Below are 24,970 nucleotides of genomic sequence, written 5' to 3' on the forward strand. Positions count from 1 at the left end.
ACAGTTTTTGGCTCTGGTGCTTTGTTTATTTCAATGAATTGTACCAGGTGGCTTTCCTTATGCATTGTGACACACAAAATACTCAATATAGCAGATCTAATGCCTGGAAGGCCACACCACATCTGTGTGACACAAAAACCTCCAATTCATCATTTTTCTATCTCCGGCAATTTCCAATTTGCATTAACAGCAAATATTGTCTGAGTGCAAAGCTTACTCTGTGGTGATCTATCCTGATGAAAGGAAAAAAAGAGGCTCCTCTTTGAAATTTTATTCTCTGTTCATATCACTATGATCTAACACATGCACATATCTTATACAGCAGCATAACCTGAAGCCTAACTTGAAAGGGGATGGGGTCAGAACATGTCCCATTGTTCAAGTCAAATTCAACTTTAGAAGTTAATTGATACTGTCTCCTAATTTTTACTAAGTTCAGCCCATTATACACAGAGACAAAAACAAAGAATTTTTTTTTTTACAATGGCTGAGTTTTGGTAATTCAATCAAATAAGCTGCAAGGTTGGGAATATAAATTGTAAAAGAGCTCTTTTGAAATGATTTGTCATAAGACAATAAGATAGAACCATGTTCCATTTCCCGGTGGAGGAACATAGTGGTGTGGGTTCCACTTTAAACTGTAGGTCCAGTCTCACTAGCCTTTCTGTGCATACAGTGGACTTGGCAACAAAAGCAAACCCATGTTCCTTGTGTGTGTCCATTCTTTCTCTATTTTTCAATGCCACATACACAAATGTTAATGGCTAGCATGCTCTGTTTGATTTTTGTAAGAGTTGCAAGTGGGTTACACTAGTGACACTATCCTTACCTCCCTGGCAACAGATATTCTCCATACCAACTTATGAATGAAGATGCCAGAATGTGTCACATTTTGCGTGTGAACCACATAGTTAATCTTCCAGCAGAGGACAGAATAGATTTCCTTAAAATCTGTGAGTGACCCTTACACCACCCTGATGAGTGTTCGCAGAACCTAATTCTATCTATATCTATTTGGCACACAATACAACTGTACTACATGTACTACATGTCTGTTTAATCTATGTTGTGTATGCCCCCAACAACCAATCCTTCCAATTTCTATAGGTACAATATTTTGCCAACACAAACAACAAGGATTTATAAATATAGGAACCAGAAGTAAACAGCAACAACAGTACTGATTCAATAAGTTACTAAAGCCACTGTGTGATATAGTAAATTAAATAGCTGCAAGGTTTCTACAAATATGCAAGTCCTACTGTTGCATGAATCATCAATCATTGGAATAAAAAGATAATATAATAAATATAAAATATCAACTTATAAACATAATTAATTAAGATGAAATATGTTTCATTCCATTTCAGTTATTAATTGTAGACATACTTCATAGATAGGACCAAGATAAATTCATGTACAAAAACATGAAAAAACACACAAACACGTAAAACTCGTAATTCACTATCGCACATAAAACAAAAATTATTCTGGTTAAAACTGTTCATTAAATACCCCCAAAATTATGCATAAAACCATATTTATGCCAAGTGCAATTTGCACACATGTACACATGATAACAATTTTAAGTTTGACATTAATTTTAGTTACTTAGCAATATGATTGCATTCCCACCAGTTTTCAAGTCAAGGTTGTCATAAAGTAGTATAAATACAGTATAATTACACATTATCTGGCATTAATATTATTTCTGTTCTGAATGAAATTTATTGTTTTCACTTACAAGTGCATCTTGAACATTGATGCTAATGAACCACATGTATCTTTTACATAGTTTCAAGTTGATAACATTATTCTCTTACCATCATAATATATATAAGAGCAGAATAAGCATGAAGGTAGAAAATAAACTATTACATATGTAGTCCCGGAAACAGAAGAGCAGGGATAACAACATATTTGAATTTACTGGAATTTGCTAAAAGTTTGAACTATGTGGTAAAATTCATGTATAAACAAAAATGTTCAAATTTATTTTTCACTTTAGCACATGCTTTCCTCACACATAATAGTCAAATATACAGGGTGGGCAGAAAGTCCTTTTACACTTTAATAAAATAATATAAAGTTACTTTATCTGGTTGTATATCATCTTATCTTATCCGACAATCAACCTTACCCTTCATGCAACCTTCCCCGAGCTATGCCTGGTGCCACTGACTACCATGCTGCCTCCTGGTGACAGAAAAAAATGCACAACATTCTAAGTGAGTAGTGATGGCGGACACAAGTACTTTCACTGTGGAAGAGCACTTTGTGGCTTGTGTGTAGGTGCATGAATGTGAAATCACCGGGAAAACATTGCAGGATATAATGAACAACTTTGAGGCTCATTTTGGCATACCACCATCACTATCACAGCCAACGTTATTGGGATGGGAGAAGAAGGTGTTTGTTACGGGAAGTGTTCTTGATGCTCCTCATAGTGGGAGACCGAGCACTTGAGGCGAAACTTGTGCTGCTGTGGAGGCAACGATTCAATGATCACCAATGAAATCAACATGCAAATGTTCTGCAGAGTTAGGCATCCCGAGAACAACAATGCAAAACCATATGAAAAAGGAATTAAAAGTGAAATGTTTTTGTCCTGTTTCCGTTAATGAGTTGACAGATGTTGACCTTGATAATCATGTTCATGCATGTCAGTTACTGATGCAACAATTTCTGACCACAGAGGACAGGAAGCATGTTATGTTCTCTGATGAGTGCATGATTTATTGCAGCTCTCGCAATCAGAACGTCTTCTTCTGGGCGAAAGATAATCCTTACTTTTTTGAGAAAATCGAGCACAATCCACCTCATGTTATGGTTTGAACCTTGATGATAGCAGAACACCAGTTTGGTCCTTTTCTCTTCGATGGCTCTGTTAATCAACAAACTTATCTGGCAATCATCACTGAGTGGACGGCCAAAGGTTTCACCGACACTGTTTGGTTCCAACAGGATGGAGCACCAGCAGGTGCCTGGACCAAAATTTACCAAATCCCTGGATCGGACGTGGTTCAGCTTAATCTCCAGCTTCATTGCCTTGCCCTGCAAGAAGCCCTGATATCAGCACACCTAATAATGCACTTTGGGGGGTTGAGAAAGATGTGCGGAAAAAAATGATATGCCAACAACGAGTACTTGCAAGATGCAGTTCATGCAGCATTTGAAACAGTCGCCCTTGATATGCTGTTACGGATTAGCAATCAGACGTGGAGGCACATAACGCTATGCTACAAACATTGAGGAAGTTACGCAGACGTTTTGGACCCATAGGAGGTAAGTTGTGCAAAATCACATAATTTTAAAGCCTGTGTAAATAGACTTTCCACCCATATAAAGGGACTTTCCACCCACCCTGTAGAACAAAAATTCAGAATTCTGTTAGGTATTTTCAGAAATCATGCTGATAACAATAACTGAACACTGTAGCATTTTAAAATAGTTCACAATAAATGTGTTCTAATTATTACAGTGCAACACTATACCATATCAGTCTATTAGAATTTCATTTAAGAATTCTTAGATTAATACTGCTGGGGTGGCCAACCTGTAGTACACCATGTGCCACATTTTGTGTGCAGTCTTGGACGTGCCACTCCACTTTAATGCAACTCCCCCTCACATGTTTGCCAGAAATTATATATACATAATAATAATAACAACAACAACATAAGGTGACATAGCCCTTGAGGGCCAATGCCTACCTACCGACTGCTGGCCTCAGTTCCACGTGCCTCAGCAGAGGTGGGCGATCATCCAACCAGTTATGGGGTGACATGTGATCAGCACAATCAACCTTCAGTCATTGTTGTAGGTTTTTCATAGCTTCCAAGTCTCCTCACAATGGTGGATGACCACAAGTACCATGCACTGGCTGAAATCTCAGGAGAAAAGCTTCTCCCCAGGAGAATTGAACCAGTGTTTCCCGTATCCTGAGCCCAAAGCCTGACACAGTAGACCACATGGCCATGGTGTGGAACTACATATATACATGTATAATTAAATAGTTTGGAAGAAGAGAAAGTAATTTTCTATTTAAACCTGTGTTTCAGGGGCAATCAAACATAAGCAGCAGTGAGGGCAGTGTTGCTAAAAAAACGAATGAGGGAGAGAGGTCATATGGTTTGCAGAGTAGCCATGGTCATTTGGAAGAGGGACAAGGGAGGGCTATGTGCATCTGGAAACTGAATGCTGGGTAAATGGCAATTTCTTGCATGTAATTAATTCCAGTATCAAAACATTTGTTGTTTAATATATATTATTAAATTTCCATATATGACAATTTTGCACATGACAATAGTGGCATGCATGTCATGGGTTGGTCTCCCTTAACTTATGGTATAGTCTGAATAATAAAATAGCTGTCACTTAATCACAAAATACATTTCTACCACACAGTTATGGCACAATATTAAATATGCTTGTGGTATTCTTGCATTCCATCCAAAATAGCTAATCAATCAGAGGTAAAATTTCTGATAAAGAATCTGTATGTGTGCATTCTCAATGAGATTATGCCAGCTACAAATATAATTATTATAGTCAGTGCTTTTTTGAGAGGGGTTTCTGATATTCTTAATAAGTTGGTTTGCTATGGCGGAGAAAGAAAATTATGCAATGTTAACCATGTGAGATACTGAAAAAGAGTGTGTTATTTTCATTTGTAATTGTACACTCGTTCATATTTATTTTGTTAACACACACAAAAAGAAAGACTACTAGTTTTTTATTCTCTGCTAAGGTGCTGGCACAGCATATCAATGCATACCATCAGGAAAAAAACACTGATTATATTTACCTACTGTTAAGTACAGTCATTCATTGAGAATTCAAATTTTGTTGTAGAACTGTCTCTCTCACCCATGAAAAGTCCTCCATTGCAGAAACATCGAAGATTTAATCCTTTTTCCAGCTGTCATAATGTACTTCTGATTTTAAGTTTCCATGTTGTATTTTACTTATCATCTCTCTCTGTAATTTTAGATCTGGAAGAAAAAAGAAAAAATATTTTGCAAAGAAAAAGTTTGATCAAAAGTACTTGTTAAATATTTAGTTACTTTTTTCAGTAAAATTAAATATCAAGCATAAGCATGCAGGTGACATAACAATTGAGAAATGTGAGGAGGACAGTGCATTATTACAAGCCCTGTATTATATGTTTACTGCAGCTAGTTCAACTATAACTCTCGATTAGCTAAAATAAAGTTTAATGAACATATACATGCAGGTTGTATATTAGAAAACTGGCAGCAATGCAATTGCATGAGTTGCAGTTATTCCAGCATATCTTCTTGTCTTGAATGCACATTTGTTATTTCTACTCTATTCTACTCTTTACTGTAGAGCAAAAACAGTTTAAGGTTATAACAAATGATTAAACAAGTATAGAGGCACTAACAGGCATGATGAACATAGCCATGTTTTAATTGATATACCTAGCTAGCAAGCAAGAATATCCAATGTCAACATTACTTTTCTTCCTTCAGGAATCATCTTGCAACATTTCTTCTGCTAGAACTGATCAAAAAAGTTAACACATCTTATTTTATTACCTAATGATTTAGCACACACAGGGAATGTACTATGTAGAAAGTTAAGTGAAAAATGCAAGCTTGACCAACACTCAGTCTGGATCTCTGGCATGTCATGCCACCAACTAGGCTACCAAGCTCGCTTTGGTTTCACCAGATTTTTTATTTTCGCTGTTTTAAGTGTGTTTCATTTTACTGTTTAAAATGCTTAACACTTAGTTACTACACTGAGTCTAGTTTTCAACCAATAAAATCCCACATATTGTGGATGGGGATGAATCAAGTAGTATATCTTGCACAGAACTTGATGCTACTATATTTATGCTCAGTTGTGAATGCTAGCAGTACAAAAGTTTAGGACTTTATGATTCAACTGTAATTCAGGAATCTCTACAAGAGAATATATTATGTAGCATATATAAATTTATACACCTAATATATTAAGTATATTAAGTTAGCAAAGTGTGTATTTAATTGGTATTGTGCCAACATTGATTAGGTTTTCTAGATCCATCTCCTAGCATGTATGAAAATTTATTGGCATAGGATGGTATCCTACTTTTGGAAAGTAAGATATTCCACATTAAAGTAGCAGTGCAAAGTGAAGAGAGTGTGATCTAACAAGGAGAGGCTTGGGAATTTGAGTTTGGGATGGGATTTTGTGTAGTGGTAGGATACCCCATAGGCAGTGCTCGAAAAATTTTATTCAAAGCTAGGCACCAGCTCTGAAAATCAGGTGCCAGGAAACTACCTACTAGCAATTGTGCATACTACAGAGTGTTTCAAAAGTCTCACAACCCAAACTTCGAAAATGTATATCATGAAAACCGTATAAGAGGTATTCACACCAGGTTTTCTGCACTAAACTAATCATGTACGCTATCACTGGGTTAATAAATTTATGTTACCATGTATCCAAATAAAAGCAATTACATTATTTTAAAAAAATATTGTTAATTTGCTGAAAACATCTGAGAATTGATTTTCAACAATATATACCAACGTAGAAATGTTCAGCGAAAAATGCAGGTTCGACCAGACTCGAACACGGGTCTCTGATATACCGTGCCATTGTTCTGACCACTGAGCTACTGAGCCGGCCCGGCCTTGCCTGATTTTTCGCTCTTGCTGTTTTACCTGTGTGCAATTGTCTCTGCCAGTGCTACTGCAACGGGATCTGTTGCCTTTGAAATACAGTAGACTTCGACGTTGCCTGGTTCCTCCCAGCTTAGAGATGTTAATTATTGAAGATCAGGCACACACAGGAAATGTAGTATGTAGAAATTTGAAGCAAAAAATGCATTAACATCTCTACGCTGGGAGGAACCAGGCAATGTCGAAGTCTACTGTGTTTCAAAGGCAAAAGGTCCCGTTGTGGTAGCACTGGCAGAGATGATTGCACACAGGTAAAACAGCGAGTGAGAAATCAGGCAAGGCCAGGCTGACTCAGTAGCTCAGAGGTTAGAGAAATCGTATAGTATGCCAGAGACCCAGGTTTGAGTCCTTGTCGAGCCTGCATTTTTCGCTGAAAATTTTTACGTAGTACATCTCCTGTGTGTGCCTAATCTTCAATAATAATACAAACACTTAACAATTTGTGGGATCATTTGTTGGTGTTTGACTAGTTGTAAAACAGTTGCTTTGTGAGGTACAGCAGAACCTCTTGCATATGACTAAGAATGAATAATAAAATACTCTTCAGCAATGCACACGTGCTGCTCCAAAGAATACGCCATGCTGAATGACTTAAAAGAACAGGCATAGTAGCGTCGAAAGTGAGCGAAGAGAATTCAGTGTAACCAGAGGCAGACTAGGATTCTCTCAAGAGTCTAATTTCGGCACAAAATCTTGGTTTATGATTTTTCACATAAATGTATAGCCAATACTTAGGCACATGCGGTGTGCGTCTGTTGACAATATTTCAACCTGCTAGCATTGCCATATATGACCCACAAATGGCACTTTTTCACTCAACCCATAAAATTGCCAATAAAAAATCCATCAAATGTTGCACATGCCAATATTGGTCCCAAAAGACAGATTGACATGGCATCAGTCATCAGGCATCTAATTATGACCCTTCGATAATTTCTTACATATTTTCCTCATTCAAAAGTGCATTTCTGGAAAAAATTTAAAGCTGCCTTCCACCAGTTATTAATTTATCTAATTTTCTTTTTTGAGAAAACTGATAATTTTAAGCATTGAAAAATATCTCAATGGATGAGACTTTATAATGCAGAAAACTCGGTGTAAATACGTATCTTTTGAACTTTTGAAACACACTGTATAAGAAGCTGAGCATCACGGTATTCAAAACATTGCTAAATCATTCGAGAAAACAGGAAATGGGGCGTTGGGGGACAAAGAGTAAGAAATTATTACTGACACTCTGGAATGTTCACAACGTTGATTTAAAAAAAAAAATCATTTGCTAACTTACGCTGTACTGCAATTTGAACTTAGAATCACCAAAATTTCGTACATATTACAGCATAAGATCAGTCGCCAGGCTGAAATTTTTAGTCGCCATGGCGACCTGGCGACTGGGAATTTTCGAGCCCTGCCCATAGGTATTGATATGCCAATGCACTATAGGGTAGGTAAATTAGGAAATTACCTTCTCTCTTTGTCTTAAATAAGTTATTTTTCATAATTTGACAATTCACAGAAATTAAAATAAACTTCTAATTTAGTGAAGAGGCAGTGTTTCGTCTGCCCCACTTGTGACACAAAATTGTTCACCTTTAGCTACAAATATGGGAAAGTATTTTAAGGCTAGTTATGTTTAATCAACAGTGTTAAATATCATATTTCATTGCACAGAAACTGCAAGAAAAATATTGCTTAACTATCAGTAGAATAGTTACTTTAATAATATAAAAAAAAATAGTCTGCGTGTCTCTCCCCTGACAATGGAATGACTCATATATATAAGGGTAAGTCATTAAATGGCAGGAATTTTATTCTGAACTTCATGAAAATTTATGCACAGTGAATGTTTGTATTTTGGAGACACCCCATTTTTAAAAACTCAAAATACACATGCAAACAACTGTTATTTTCAAAAAATATATATTTCTAGTATCTTGGTTAAAATGAAACAAACAAAGAAAAAAAAACTTTTGTGAAATAAAAATGAATACAATATGTTGAATTCCTTTATACCATGCTTTGTTTATATTTAAAATTTAATATATAGTTTTAAATTGGTACATGGAATGTGGTATCTTATGCTATGCAAGATATAAATTGGACTTGCGTATGCAAACACCATAATCATAAAATTATTTTACAAGGATGGTAGAGCAGTTTGTGGAAGCATATGCTGCCATGATGAGACATGGAAATTTTCTATCATGGGAGTACTTATGTTGGACTTCTTAAAAGAGAAAAAAAAAAAATAAAAACATAGCAACCACATTTTTTTAACTGATCTAGTATGCTGGCTTCCACTTCCTCAAGTAAGGGGTAATTGCTAAAGATTTTGTGAATGCTACTTGACACAAACCATCACTTTCAAATATTAATGTTAATTCATATCTTACATATGGCTATTGTTACTATTGGAAATTTTCAAATACAAATATTTTCATATTCAACAAAACTCCATTCAATTTATTATCAAGTTATAAAATCAATTCATCTTGCAGAGAGACAATTTTCTTCAGAATTTCTGAGGTTATGTTTGAATATGAAACTTTATTAATAGTTTTTTCTAGAAAACTATATGAAAAGTAGCATTATACATATAGGTATGCTCTTTGTGTATGTAGGTGTATCCATATGAAGAGTATAGGAAAAGAAACAAGTCCACTTTCTATCTTTTTACAGGAATGTAATTTGAAGTTTGAAAATGCTACAGAATAAGGCAGGAAAAACAGAGTTTGATTTTGTGTGGTTACATTTGCAAAGTGTTTACCTAACAGAATATTCATGTTGCAGTAACAATACATATTGTTAAGTTGTACAAAGTAATGGTAAAGTGATGAAGTGAAGAATTTAACGGAAAAGCAGTCTTTGTCCTCTGCTTGTCTACATTATAGAAAACAAAAGTAATTATGAGAGACATTATGAATATACATTGCTAGGTTCTACAAACTAATGGTAAACTCACAAAATGCACAATTTTACAGAAATCAATATTTGCCCATTGCCCTTTCACTTGATAGAAAAAGTAAAGTTGTAATGAGTGAATGAAGACAACGGAAGTAAATCTCCTATAACACTAATCACTGTTGATGATGGGCAACCTTCACAAGTAAAGCTGGACATTTTCTGAAGAGAATCACATCAGACAATTTGGCACAGAAAGTGGAAGAAATTGAACTTAAATATGCAGCAGGTGGGTGTGTTCCACTTCCTGTACCACGGGGCTCCCATGAACCATTGTAGGTTGTTCAACTGCAGATTGTTCTCAGAGAGATCAGTTTTTCCTACACTTGTACACTTCACATGCCACATGACCCATTTCCCTAATGTGCTTGCTGACATCTGTAATTCTATCATGTGTCCACCTTTTTTATCTACTTTGGTTACAGCATCTTGAAGAGGTAGTGTGGAAAAAGACCCAAACACTGGTTCCCGAGGTGGATGACAACATAGATGGCAGTGCAATCAGTATGGCAACTAATTTTCTTATGGAAGTAATGCAGCTTTGTTAGTTTTTAGAATATATTGTGGAGATTTGTTTCTCTTCAAAGGTGGTAAGTGAATTGATGGAAAAAGTTAATTTATGGAGTGATCTGCAGTCACGAAATGGTATCAATTTGGAAAGAAAAGTAAAATAAATAAATAAATAAATAAATAACATACATAACACAAGAAGAAACATCACAATGTGATTCTGGATGTCGAAGTGTTGGATTGTGTATTAGAGTTTATTTTCTATGTTATTAGAATATAAATAGTATCCTGAGAGATATTTCATACTGAGGCAACAAACCACATGTGCCACTTGGAAGCAAGTAGTCGGTAATCAATACAGCCTTTCGAACCATAGAGGCACAAGCTTGGACTGGACCATTTTCCCAGGGAGATTTTAGATCAAAGCAGCAAACGACATGGGGATTTCACACCAAAGTGACATGGGTCCTTCAGCCCAAGGCAGTTTTCAGACCAAAGTGACACACAACACATGTTGCTTGGAACGAACTAATCAAGAGCAACGTTTCACACCATTGAGGTATAATGGGCCGCACAGGCCAGCGTTCGGTTGGTGAAATCCTCAAGTGGCAAGTGTCGCATTCCACTTGTCACTTCGGTGTGAAATCTCCCTAAAGCAAGACACTCATCATGCATGCACAAATAACAAACCATGGCAACACGTTGCAAGCTATTGAGGAAATGGCCAGTTTGAGCGACATGCAAGGGACAATGCAGCATGTACAGCTTATTGTGTCAACTAGATCTGTTGTTTGCACAATTAGCAGCAAACTCTTGCTAATAGACTGAAGATGCCATGTCACTTGTCACTTCATTGTGAACTCCCCCTGTGGAGCGTTGCTTCTGAGTACCCTTCATTTAAGAAGCTTTCCAACTGAAGTAACAAGCAGCATGCGAAAATGACACATGAACGTGTGCTGAACGTGTCGCTTGCTGAACGGTTTGCTGTTTGCTGGTCCCTCGTGCACAATGAATGATATTTTACAGTCTGGAAGTGTCTGTGTCACTAGTTACATCAGTGTGAACATCCCATGTCACTTGTCCCTTTGGTCTGAAAGTTTCCTTACACTCATGTCGATGGCACTAAGGGAGTTTTGTGGGTTTTCCTTTGTCATTTCACGCAATCACCAGTTACCAAAATCACCATGATTAGTTTGAAGCAGAAGAAAAGAGACAGTAAATATATATTTAAAAAAAAGGTAAAGTGTTCCCCTGTGCTTAGCACCATGCCATGAAGGTGTATAGGGGGTGTGGGGGTAACGCCCCACACTTTCTTGATCTGGTCGTAAGTGGGGGTAATGTGATCAGCATCATGCCCCTGACCACCTTTACCCCCCAGGGTTTCCCCCAGGTACCCATGTTATTCGACGCTGGGTGGACGCTGGGGCCGCTTCCAACGTTAGAAAAGTTCCCGGATTTGAACCGGCCGGAAATCGAACCCGGGACCTTTAGCATGGTAGTCAGACGCGTTACCGACTGAGCCACCGTGGCCAGTAAATATAAAAAATACAAATGCTTCAGTGTGTGTTTCTTTAAAAAATGTTAATAATAATAACAATGAACCTTTTTGTGTAATTCATACACAAAAATTCAGAGTTAACAAAAACATTCCACGCGTATATTTTCTCCCATATATTAGTGAAAGTAACAGGATGTGATTGACTGTCTAGAATGTCCGTTAATACCTCCACAGCCACTGTACCAAAAAAAGTGCTCCCCTGTGCATAGCACCACGCCATGAAGGCGTATAGGGGGTGTGGGGGTAACGCCCCACACTTTCTTGATCTGGTCGTGAGTGGGGGTGATGTGATCCGCATCAGCACTGTACCAAATAACATAGCAATTATCACATTCATAGAAATACTTCATGTAAAACAATCAGATGTTGCAACGAAAACTCCATTTACTTCCATTATAAGCAGACAAAATCCACGTAGACGTGCCGACACCAGCACCTGTAGCTGATATCATAATGCAGAGGAATGCACACTACCTATTCAAGGCGATGTACTTTGGTGAAGAATTTTCATCCCTGCAGTCATTAGAATCATTCATTTTCATGTTGAAACTCACACCTCATTCCAGTTCCTTTCTCAACAGAACTAACATTTTGAAACAATGGAGTTACTACAAATTAAAGCCAGACACTTTGACAATGAAAAATACAAGCAGGCTTGTAAACACTTTCATGCTCAACAGATTTAATAAATTTCTTAAAGTACATTCAGACTTTGTTTTCTATTGCACAGTGGACTTTGATTGTTTTCCCCTTGTATGCCCCTTTTTATAATGTTGGTTTCTGTGGGACTCTGAACAGTGAGTGTTTTCCCGAAAAGGCATGTTGTAATGTAGTACTCCACTTCTATAATAGCATAGTATAAAAATCCCGATTTTCATCAAAAGTGGACTTTGATTGTTTTTCCTTTGTATGCTTCATATATATGTTTACATGTATGACTGTAGCATTTTCTTTTGAATTGAATTTAATGTTCATTTGGCCTCTACAATTACCTTTCTATGCTGAACAAATAACAAAAATAATGACTATGCTAATGGAATAGAACACAAACATGGCTATATCAATCAATTTTGAGGACAGAGAAATGTTCCAGATCTAGTTATTGTACATAAACAATAAATTAACAATACTTTTCAACAACCATTAATTGCAAATGGTTCAAATTTTTATATAGCTTGCCAGAATAACCAATGTCAGTCGGAAATTCTAGCATAGCCACTTGTATTGCAGCCCATGGATCACTTGAGGCAATCGCAACATTTAAAAATATGCTTGGCATTATTTGGATTAGATAACACAATTTTCTTCATATCTTTGCACAGATTTTGTAACACCTGTTCATATCTAAATGACTGGTATACTCAAGTATACACATTTGTATTCTTCTGGATTTTAAATTGTTAATCATTGGCCCATATGAGTATTGATATTTTATCAAGCCAAGACCCAAGTATGTGGCCAAGAAAACCAAACTTGTGCCAGATGACTGTAAGAAAAACAATGACATGATCAGAATGCTATCAACCTGTGACAATGAAGGCACTGGTTCTCTGATATTAATCAATACCAAATAAGAAAAGCAATGTAGATGCAAGAAACTGTTTTGCAATTGATATCCCAACCATGTCTAATGCAATACATTTTGTAAGAGACATTCAGATAAATCAGTGATTGTTCCACAAATATAATTTATATTTTCATATAATTCTAATGTGCTTAGACTTAACATACAGTAATTTTGAGACTAAGTGGGGAAAAAAGACAGTTTTAAGAATTTCAGGACTCATCACAATAATGGGAAATTAATTTTCGAACTATCTAGTATCTAAAGCAGTAAAGCATTTTTTATGCATGCATTACTCTCACAAAAATATATCAGTTTTAATCTGCACAAACTTACTACACTACAGATTTTACTCTTTAAACCAAGGATTATCTTTTCAATTACACTTAGGCACTTAGGTCTACTGCATTACTAGCATGGTTGTACTAGATTTGAAGACATATACATAACCAAGTTAGAGTGCTAGATTGTGACAATTAAAATGCTTGTAACTACAACATAAACAAAGTACTAAATATTACAAAATTCTAGATCATTCTCTCAAATTTCTGTTGTCACAGTTAATTAAAAACATAACATTTTAATACTCAGAATAAATAACACAATTTCAGAACAAAACTACACATTGATTATGATTGATTAGTTTAGGTTGTCAAATTCTTGGTCACAAATATTAGACTTCTATGTGCTAGGTTTAAGCATTCATACAGTGATACTATAATGCACATTTAATGTAAAAGGTTTGTTTCAAAGCAATATAAGCAACAAGTATTACAGAATGCAATGCAAATGTAATATGGCAATGTGTTTGTGCATATACACCAGTGCACCACACACACAAAATCCATCCAAAAAAACACATCCTCAACCTGAATATGGGTTAGCACGAGTGGCAAATTCAAGTGGAAAAAATGTGCCCTTCATATATGTACACAAACACACACACAAAGATCACAACAATCACAAAAAGGCATTAAAAAGTTACCATTTTTCTTACCATTTGTTATCAAAGTTCTCCCTATTAGTCTATGTTGCCACAGAATAAAAAATATACTGCGTACACTTTACGTGGTTATATTAATTATTGGCATTTCTACCCATGAAAAGGTGTTTCCCTCAGGAAATAAAGACTATTAAAAAGCCAAAGAATTAGGTAAGAAGGTTAGAATAGTTAAAAGCAATTTGAAAGCGGAAAAACTGGATTTTAAGACACATCAATGTCAACCACTTTAACCTTCTTACTTGCATACATCATAATTTAATTAGCAATTTCCCAAGGAAAATCCTTGTCCAAGAGTTCAAACACTGCAGCAAGAAAGGAATACACACACACAAAGTACATAAATATATTTAGAATTCTGAAACACTTTTTCATGTTAATCATGTGAGAAATACTTACTGCTGGAGTATATGTCAAAACTTTGTAGAATAAGTAGAATTACTAAAATTTATTTAAAAAAATTTTTGTAAAAATTTCAAACTTTCCTTTCACAAAATATAGAAAACATATTGTTTGGAACTTCGTGCAGTGAATTGTCCACATTGACTAATGCAGAAATTCATCAATTTTAGTTTGATTTAATGAAAATATTTGACTGATTGATTGAGTTGGTGTTTTAAGTCCACTTTATGCACAGTAAGGCTAATCGGGACTGGATCTACAGTTTAAAGTGGAATTCGAGCCACTATGTGCCTCCACCGGGTATCAAACCCGGGACCCCTTGATTACAAGGCAAGGATGCTACCACTGCGCCATCTCGGAGGCCCTGAAAATATTTGAACTTGAGAGGATGGTTGGTACAATAAAATTGTTGACAAATTCCTCCATGGAGGAATACGCACTTGGTGAAATATATTCCCAACATCTTATAAAAAGATTGATTTAAGTTTACTTTATGCTGATAGGATGATAGGTTAATCAAGAATGAACCCATACTTTAAAGTGGTATCGGAACCACTGCACTGTACTCCCACTGGGAAATGAATCAAGGACACCTTGAATACAAGTTTGAGTTTTTGTTTTCAAGTCCACTTTATGCACAGAAAGGCTAATTGGGACAATCTACAGTTTGATTGCAAGGTGACGGAGGTAAGTCCAGTAGTTTGGGAGTCCAGTAAAGTTATCCATGCATTTGTTTTTATCACTTTCAGGTTGAGAAACATTTAGGAAAATATAAGTAGTGGTAAAAATTATTCCTGGTTTGTCCATGGTCAGAAACAGTATGGCACCTCACTTCGGGTTTGGGCATGAGCAGGAAATCAAATGACATCCATTTGAAAACTGCCACTGAAATGTATGGCCCAACGTTTTATGGACAGACACCCAGAGTGGCACAGACTTGGCACACCTATAAACACTTTATTTAATTTCCTTGTGTGTTCTTAATTTGATTATTTTCTAGCTTCATTTCAAGTAAGATGACAAAACTTATGAGGGGTAGTCATAAAGTTTTAATTATCACCTCAAAAAAATAGTCATGTAATTAATTTTTTGTGTGTTTGCAGGTACATGTCTGCAGTCCTGGTATACATTGAAATCCCCATGCAACAGTACTGTAGCATGCCGCTAGAGGAGCCAAAACAAAATGGTGCAGCCCATTGATAAAGTGAAGTATCGTGCAGTAATTCATTTTCTGCATTTGAAGGGGAACGACGCTGCAACAATCCATGCTGAGTTGATGGAAGTGTACGGCTGAAATGCACCATCATATGACACAGTGGTTAGGTGGTGCAGATGCTTCCAGTGTGGTCCAAAAAGTCTGAATGATGAAGAACGAAGTGGCAGACCATCTCTCTGTGAAGAACCTGGAATCGCAAGAGAAGTGGAGGCCCTTGTGCTCGAAAACCGGCGTATCACAACAGAGGTGATAGTGGAAAATGTGAAAATCAGTCATGGATCAGTTTTCAACATCTTGCACGACATTTTGAACATGACAAAGGTTGCCGCCCGCTGGGTCCCGTTACTGCTAACACCCATTCAAAAAGCCCGCCGAACCGAGGCAGCAGCGGAAATATTGCAGCTGTGTCAGGCCAATCCAGATGACTTCTTTAGCTGTCTAATCACTATGGACGAGTGCAGGGTGTATCACTATGACCCTGAGACAAAGGAGCAAAGCAAGCAATGGAAATATGTAGATTCACCACCGCCGAAAAAGGCGAAGATCCAACCATCATCGGGCAAGGTGATGCAGAGTGTTTTTTGGGACTGCCATGGTGTGGTGCTCATAAGGGGCAAACCATCACAGGAGCATACTACCGAAATCTCCTGACGAGGTTACGGGAGGCTGTCAAGACTAAGCATAGCGGGAAGCTGTCCAAAGGGGGCCTTTTTGCTCCACAACAACGCCCCAGCTCATTCTGCACAGGACACAGTCACATATGCTCCTTCTTTGGGCTATCAAATTTTGCTTCACCCCCCCCCCCCCCACCCGTATTCACCTGACAAGGCACCCAATGACTTCTTCCTCTTTCCTCGGATGAAGAAACCATTGTGTGGCAGGCATTTCCAGAATGACGACGAGGTGATTTTCGAGGTGGAACGTTTCCTGAACAGCCAAAATGCAGACTTCTACAACCAAGGTCTCCGCAAAGTCATCCATCATTGGGAAAAATGTGTCGCATTAAAGGGTGAATATATAGAGAAAGACTAACACCATCACCAAGTTTCATGGTTGCAGCTTGATTTTTTCGAGGTGATAATTAAAACTTTATGACTACCCCTCATATTTCACATACAAAATGGTTCAACTATCTGTGAATAACATCCAAATCTCCAATCAGATATTGTATACAGATTACAGCTTTCTTAAAGGGGGAACATACTTAGAGCAGTGCAGAGATCATGGCATTTATATCTGCATGTAGAACTTCTTCCAACAAGATAGGGCAAAATTATATAAACCAATAAAAAGAAAGTAATAATGCAGTGACTAATACTGCTGTTCTACTGCTGTTCTACCTCTTCTGGTTAATTGCAATTATGGTGATAAAATAATGGTTAGATGAAATACAATAACAAACAAAAACAATGGATGAACTATGTTCTGCTAGGACTTTAATCTGGAACATTTGGAAGTGAGATCACAAGTTGACACTCAATGTGCTGTCACCAAGGCAGCATAGATTTAGATTAATTCTTATTATTGGATAGCTCAAAGCATTAGCGAATTTTCTATCAGAAGAAAGTAAAATATAAATACCCTTACAATTACTTACCATCAATGAATATGTCTTGTGCATTCAAGTAAACAGAAGTTACTTTGTGGGAAGTAAGCAAGGAATAGATTCCAGAAATTGAAAATAATGAAAAACGTTGAATACATATGATTAGAATTGCATACTGAATATGTTGCAGTTTGACATCATTTTGTTAAATGACAAAAAATCAGTAAATGTAAATAGTGCACAATGTAAGACAGCATGAAACAAAGGAGTAATGGCTAAAATCGAGAAGAAAATTGCTAAGGGAGAATTCTGCTGACACTTTCAGCTAATTGCAAAAATGAGGAAGAATGATGACTATATAAAATTGATTGAGGAAATAGAAAGACACATCCATTCCCAGACCAGGACACTGATCTTTGGTGGAGAGAGATTGAAAGTTAACTGCTCTACATGCTCAGCCACTGAGACAATTTTGATAAGGCAAATCAAGTCTATAATGAAAAGTAAAAAGTCATGTAGTGGCTACAAAAAACTTATATTATAACATTTGATATAATCCAAAAATTTTGTTTTCCATTGTCATTCATCCCTGTTTTGCATGTGCTTGTTCTTATCAAAAACATTTTTGCATGGATATAAACCATCAATATCCAATTTCTACTTAATGCTAACAAGAACTACTTTCACTGTAAGATTACAATGTTAAGGAGGCTCATCGTTCCTCACAAAATCATAAGCCAATTAGGCATTCTTCACTTTCAGGACCAAAGGAAAGGTGATGACTGCGAAATTAGATTCTGTGTTGGTAAAACTAAGTAGCACTGTCATTGCAATGTATCTTTATGTTGGAGAAGAGGAGGGGAACAAAACAGTGCATTTGATATTAAACATTCCAAATTTAAATATTAATTAACTGACATGGAATGTGATATATGTTCATTTTTGGATGTTTTGATTGATTGATTGATTGATTTGGTTTATTTTGCTTTGCGTTTTGTGCCTCTTGGCTAATTTGCGAAGATGGGGATGAGTGATGAAATGATGAAATTGATGAATGGACATTCACAAACAACCAAACCCGACCGGGATTCGAACCCGGGACCCTTGGCGTCGCAGCACGATGTGCTAACCACTCGGCCACAGGGTCGGGCCATTTTTGGATGTTAAATTGGCAGTAGCAGATAACAGTATATTTTGGGATACGAACTTTAGTCATAACTAGAGGCACATATTTTTGGTAAATAAAAAAACAAAAACAAGAGTCAATTTCTGGTTCAAAAGCAGTAAATAAAATGAAATTTCACTGTTATAGTGGTGAAAAAGCACCATATAAAATGACATTTTGATTTTTAAAAATGTGAATATAATCCCAAATTTGGTTTCAAAACTGCACTATTACACAAAATAAACATAACCCTTCTAATAGCACATTAAATCATTACCAGAATATTAAGCTTACTCATGTATAAAGGAGTCCATATTTACAGCAGAATTAATCAATTTTCCATGAATTGCATAACTCACAGGATACTTCAGAAAGTGTTGCGTCAGTATATAAACGGTAAATTTTGTGTTTAAGAGTCCATTTCGCATTTTGCAGTTCATTTCATGACAAAACAGAGTAGGAAAATGCACCTCACACCTTTCAGAAACATGAAAAATTAACATTAGAATGTGTTATTTCACATTTCGTGTTTTTGTCAAAAACGAAATATGCATGCCTCTAGTTATAACATGTTATGATAGCATGTGACAAGTGTGTCACAGCAGATAGCTGTATTGATCAAAGTATTTAGTAAGGGCCAAAATTTCTACAATCACTCATTTTTCATGGAATATTTGAGTGATCATCTAAATACAGAGAGAATTTTCAAACTTATGATTTAGAGTTCATGATATCTGAAACAGTATTTTTACTATTATGCCCTTATTTTTCAATTGAAAATGTTCAGGAGTTACATGGGCCAAAGCAGCAGAAATATAAGTCTATAATTGTATATGTAGAGCTCCTGAACAATTACTATTCATTTCGAACAAGTGTTCTAGGGTATCCAGCCAGGTTAAATTGGTGTTAGCATCCAGCTTTTCAAGTGCATACATTGCTCTCATCTTCATGGAATGTTCAATTGAGACCAAGGGAGAGGTTAAATAAGTGTGGATTAGGAGGTGGAGCTTAGTCCCTGTCTTGTGATTAGTTCTCTCTGGATTTCAGTGTTCTATTGGCTGCTGTCATGCTTTTCTGGAGAAGTGGGTTCCAGGTGAGGCTAAGCTGGAGTCCCACGTCTCTGTCGAGGTTTGTGCTTTCTCGGGCAATGGCTATGGCTTCCTTCACTCTCCTGTCCCAGTAAGTAACCTATACATTTGGCTATGATTTTAGTGTCTGAAAATAAAATTCTGTGGCCCTTGGTGATGCTGTGTTCTGCCAGTCCTGACTTTTCTGCTTGAAATAGTCTGATGTTGCATTGATGTTCAATGGGGTGTCCTGTTTGTCCTATGTATGGTGTCCTGCATAGATACAGGGTATGTGGTATACACCTGGAGAACGTTCCAAGTAATCTTTCACTGAGCGGAGAAGGGCCTTGGTCTTGGGTGGTGGTCTGTGTATTGTCTTTACCTCGTGTCTGGTGAAAATTCTGCTTAATTTCCTGGAGGTGTGTTCAATAAATGGTAAAACAGTTGTAATGAGGTGCTCCTCTACTGCGTTGGACACTGAAGGATCCGTACTTGCAACTGGCATGTTCCGAACTTCGACTGTACCATGTTGTGATGAATTGGCCCTTCACTTTCCATGGGGTGGTCTTTGCTGGGATGCAACTGCCTTGGTATGTGACCTGTTGATACCTCTGATGTATCCATTCTGTTGTAGTGTGGTTCTAAGGTGTGTGAATTCAGATTGTACATTTTCCTGGTCAGAAATTGTTACTGCCCTGTGGGCTAGGGTATTCAGGATGGTGAGACGTTAGTACTTGTGATGGAATACCCTAGCCGTGATATGTCAATATTCTACACTAATGTAGGATAAACAAATAAAGTATGAAGGAAATCTTTGTGAGTCATCATAGTTCATCATCTTAGAGACTGATTTCCATTTTCACATTAACACCCCTCATCATGTCAACTGTTCTGAAATTATACACATTGTCTTTAGTTCAGCATGTTTTAGCAGTAATGCTAACAAGCACTGTGTGTGTGTGGACCTACATGGAGATTTCACTACTTGCTGCACTTTCATTTTCTTGGCCAAAATTTAAAAAATCAATTTTCTTTCCCATTGTATGTAAGCATAACCTTGTGGAATATACATGAAAAAAAAAGAGGATAAGCAGGATACCTGAGTGAGACATCAGCCAATGGTACAGATAACACAAAAAAAAAACACCCAGCCCCCCCCCCCCCCACACACACACACACATTCTTTCATGTATACAGAAAATATTAAAAGTATTGGTTCAAAAAAATGTTCCTAACTTTTTCTTGTCAAGCTTCATAACAAACTAAATTAATTTTGCCCCGCTTCCTAACATTAAAACATCAGGTATATGCACTATATTTGATTTTCATTCAAATTGATAGAAAAATAAAAGCAGTGTTTCTGCAACACAACATTTTATTACATGTTTACATGTATGAAATATTATGTTGAACAAATACAGTCTTCTACAATATCTATATGTATATAATTGTTAAATCCTTTACATGTTACACTGCACAACATTTGTGTATGTATAGAATATACCAATACTTACTGTTTGTTAAAAGTATATGTTCCAAACACTAGTATATAGATTACAAACAACAGAAATAAAAATATTTCAAGGGCCTTGCATGGCTAACACAATGAATAAATATTAATTCCTTTATATATACACACACACAAACAGCAGAAACAAAACATCAAGCTGACTAGGGTATCATTGAACTGAAAATAGTAGTCATGAAAAAATGGAGTACATTTTAACAGTAAAAATGTAATACACAAGACAAAACTCATATTATCATGTATCCTTTAGATGTAAACAACTATCAACTCAACCCCCTTTACAGTTTTTGTTAGGGTTAAGATTTGAAGCATTGCCCAAGGAATGTGAATATATTTCCTTCCATATTTATATCTAAAAAAAATCTAGTAAAGACTACACTTTTCTAATGTTTCAATTTTGCTAGAAAGTTAATTTTCAAATTTAGGATTGCAAGTATGAGTTTCCAATTTTATATAGATCAGTACCAAAGGTAATGCATGCTATGATTTACTTTTGAGCATAATGCAGTATAATAATAAAAAAAAGAACTATGAGCCAAACAACTCTACAAAGATGCTAGAACCAAATAAGATGTCAATTGAAATTGGAAAACAAAATCCATAATTAACATGGCTCACTCTTGAAAATTGAGCAACACTGCATTTTGTTCATAATATAAAAATTGATCACATTGCATTTGTGTCCAGCTGCCTTCAAATTCTTCTTATGACTGCATATAAAATTTCTGCCATCAAGGTAAGTTAAGTATGTGATATCATGCATGTTACACTTTTGAGTACCCTCAGAAATATGCAAGATAATCTCACTGAACCTGGAGGTGATTGCAGTCATGCTATTTGCTTATGCACAATACTAGAAATGACAAAGGTTACACTACTTTATTTTATGTAATGAATGCATTGCTATTCTAATGATTCACACACATACAACCCTATAAACAACTCATAAGTCAAGGTTCAAGATATGAGTTTCCTTTAGTAACTGGTTCAGTAATGTTGCTTTTCTGTCATATTAGGTTAATTGTGATGACGAGAACAAAGGAATGTTCCATGCCCTGGGCAGGACTAAGGGAGAATTCACACTGAAGCAACACTGTTTTCTTGGGAACGAGCAAATCAGCAGCAACGTTCAAACAATGTAATAGCATGACAGGCCACACAAGCCTGCATTCGATTGGTGAAATCATCAAGTAACAAGTGGCTTTGATATGAATTCTCCCTTGAAGCTAGATCATTCAATGTCAAGACTGTCAGTCAGATATTCAATGTACTTGTCAAAATGGTTATTAAAGTTTTATTCACACAATTGGTAATGTCTGCCATTTAGACTGAACAATAACATTGTTAAAAAGGATACTGTAGAACAATAACATTGTGAAAAAGGTTACTGTAAAGTAGTTTTATTTCAAGTTATTCAAGCTGTTGAGAAAAAAAGTAGTTGGAACAAATTAAATAATTCCCCAGAAAGTCAGGATGCCCATTTAAAATATAATTCTCTTAGAAAAATAAATGCAAAGAAAATGATAGAATTCCTTAGATACAATGTTTGAATAATCATTTCTAAACGGAAATACACAAAATGTAATATTTAATTTGTGCATGTTCCTCCTACATCAATACAAAATAATTCTCACATGGTAGCAGAAAAAATAATTGTATGTACATAAATTATACTATGAAAGTTTGTTTTACATTGATTTTTAATTTTCTGATGCAAGGATAAACTACATGGGTGTTAGTGTTTGTGTGTAAGTATGAATGTGCAGTCACAAGTATTTGTATATATACATAGGTACAAGGTGGACACATCACATCTTTTCAGTCAAAAATATATGTAAATTACTTTAATATACTAATTTCAGCAGTTAAAATATATCTATCATGTAATAATAATGAAAACACTTTCATAACAAATTAATTTTGGAATTTCTGTCTCACAACAGTCTATCCTGAAAGGTACAAAGACTTGTTCTGAAATATCATTCCTTTGCACTCATCTTTCAAAAAGTACCCACTTACCATATTCACTCAAAATCGCATTTGGTCAAACTGACTAAAATATTTTTCTCCACTTCTACCAGTAATGGATATGGTACTATTATGATTCAAAATCAAAATGTTTTCAGTGCATTAAAATATTCACTTAATGATGAATATTTCAATTATAGCTTTCTTAGCTCACAAAAATGTCTCCAGTCCATTTTGTGGAATCTCGTTTCTCTTGATTTTATCCTGTACTTTACCTTCAACAATCATGCTACATTTAAAATTAGCCTCTCTGAAACACCATCAATAACAACTATTATTTAATTTCATCTTGAGGTATTCAATACTCAACTATTAGAAGAGCCACTCCACGTTAAAATGAAAATTTCAAACACATACATGCTGGCTTTTCTCCCCATCTGTATTCTGATTAATCTGGCTTCATGGCACACAATATCCACCAAGAAAATTGCATGGTCTTGCGTAACTTGTGTTTGACTTACGTAACAGGGGACATGCCAGGCAAAACAGCAGTTAATGAACAAAATAAAGAAGTATAAAACAGAATAGGGACATGTTTAAATACTACAAATACCATATTAAAAATACAACAGCAGTTGTAAAGGCTAGATTAGTAATTGAGCACATATGAAAGCAAATCATATGACAAGTACCAAAAGGTAAAAAAATTACTGCGGGGTTAAAGAGTGTAATTTCCCTTGTATTCAAAACATAATGACCTATAATACTGTGCTTCAAGTGTCTAAGAGGGTCTAGGTGAGAAATGCACACAATTATCTTAAACATTAGAACATGATTTTTCACTTAACCCCTTAATGTAAATGTTAATGTAAACTTGAGATCAAATCCAGTTTGATCCAATGAATGCTACTTTCATATGTTGTCATTCATCTCAGCAGAGGTTCAAAAAACAGCACATTTAATTCTGCTACAGATAGTAAAAACTTAATTTTCTTTAATATTATATCCCCCCCCCCCCAAACTGATTGACCTAGCTATGTCCCTGTTGTGAGTATGTTGCCAGAAGAACATGAAGATAGAAAATACAATGAACTAGCATCTTAGACAAATTCAAAAAGCAAGGAGCCGTCGAGTTGGTGTTTTAAGTCCACTTTATGCACAGTAAGGCTAATCGGGACTGGACCTACAGTTTAAAGTGGGATCCGAACCACTTGTGCCTCCACCGGGTATCGAACCCGGGACCCCTTGATTACAAGGCAATGACACTACCACTGCGCCATGGGGGAGGCCCAAAAAAAAAAAGCAAGGAGCAATGCACATTATATATCCATATAGTGAGTAAAATGACAACAAAATCAATTTAATGCATGCCCTTTCTAAACTGAAATTCATAAACTTAAATGCGAAAATGCTTTTTGTTTTCTTGCCATAGTCAGGTCACTGTTATAGAGAGACCACAAAAAAGAACCTTTGGCCAAAAGTCTCCGTGCACCTTTCCCTCCGTCAGTTCAACTCAGGCCGTAAGGAAGCATGCTCCACTCTGCCCCTCCCCTCCTCATTTGAGTACAATGCACAGGAGTCACGAGTTTGCACAGGCAAAAGAGCCTGTGGTTCCACTATAGTAACCCTATGATGCCATGCCTTGCAGAAGTGCACAAGCACCAGAAAACTTGCATAAATTTTATTGTGCTGAGAAAGTTGAAACTTGAAATTATATATTTTAGAATGACACATTTTCCACACCCAGCAGAGGTGAACTTAGTATAAAGTCTTGTGTTTTATTAGGGAAA

The 24,970-nt window shown here is 36.2% G+C and overlaps 1 protein-coding gene across 2 annotated transcripts in view; it reads right to left on the reverse strand.

Annotated features, from left to right (window-relative positions):
- Jwa (PRA1 family protein Jwa) overlaps positions 1–24,970 on the reverse strand; it is a 67,865-nt gene continuing 42,895 nt past the window's right edge. For both annotated transcript variants that reach the window (XM_083117395.1, XM_083117396.1), the window contains one exon: positions 1–4,994. In XM_083117395.1, the coding sequence (XP_082973521.1) occupies positions 4,906–4,994 (89 nt within the window). In that variant the 3' untranslated portion in view covers positions 1–4,905. The remainder of the gene's footprint in view (positions 4,995–24,970) is intronic.

This window comes from Lepisma saccharinum, chromosome 2 (assembly GCF_977018435.1).
Source record: "Lepisma saccharinum chromosome 2, izLepSacc3.1, whole genome shotgun sequence".
NCBI classification, from domain to species: Eukaryota; Metazoa; Arthropoda; class Insecta; order Zygentoma; family Lepismatidae; genus Lepisma; species Lepisma saccharinum.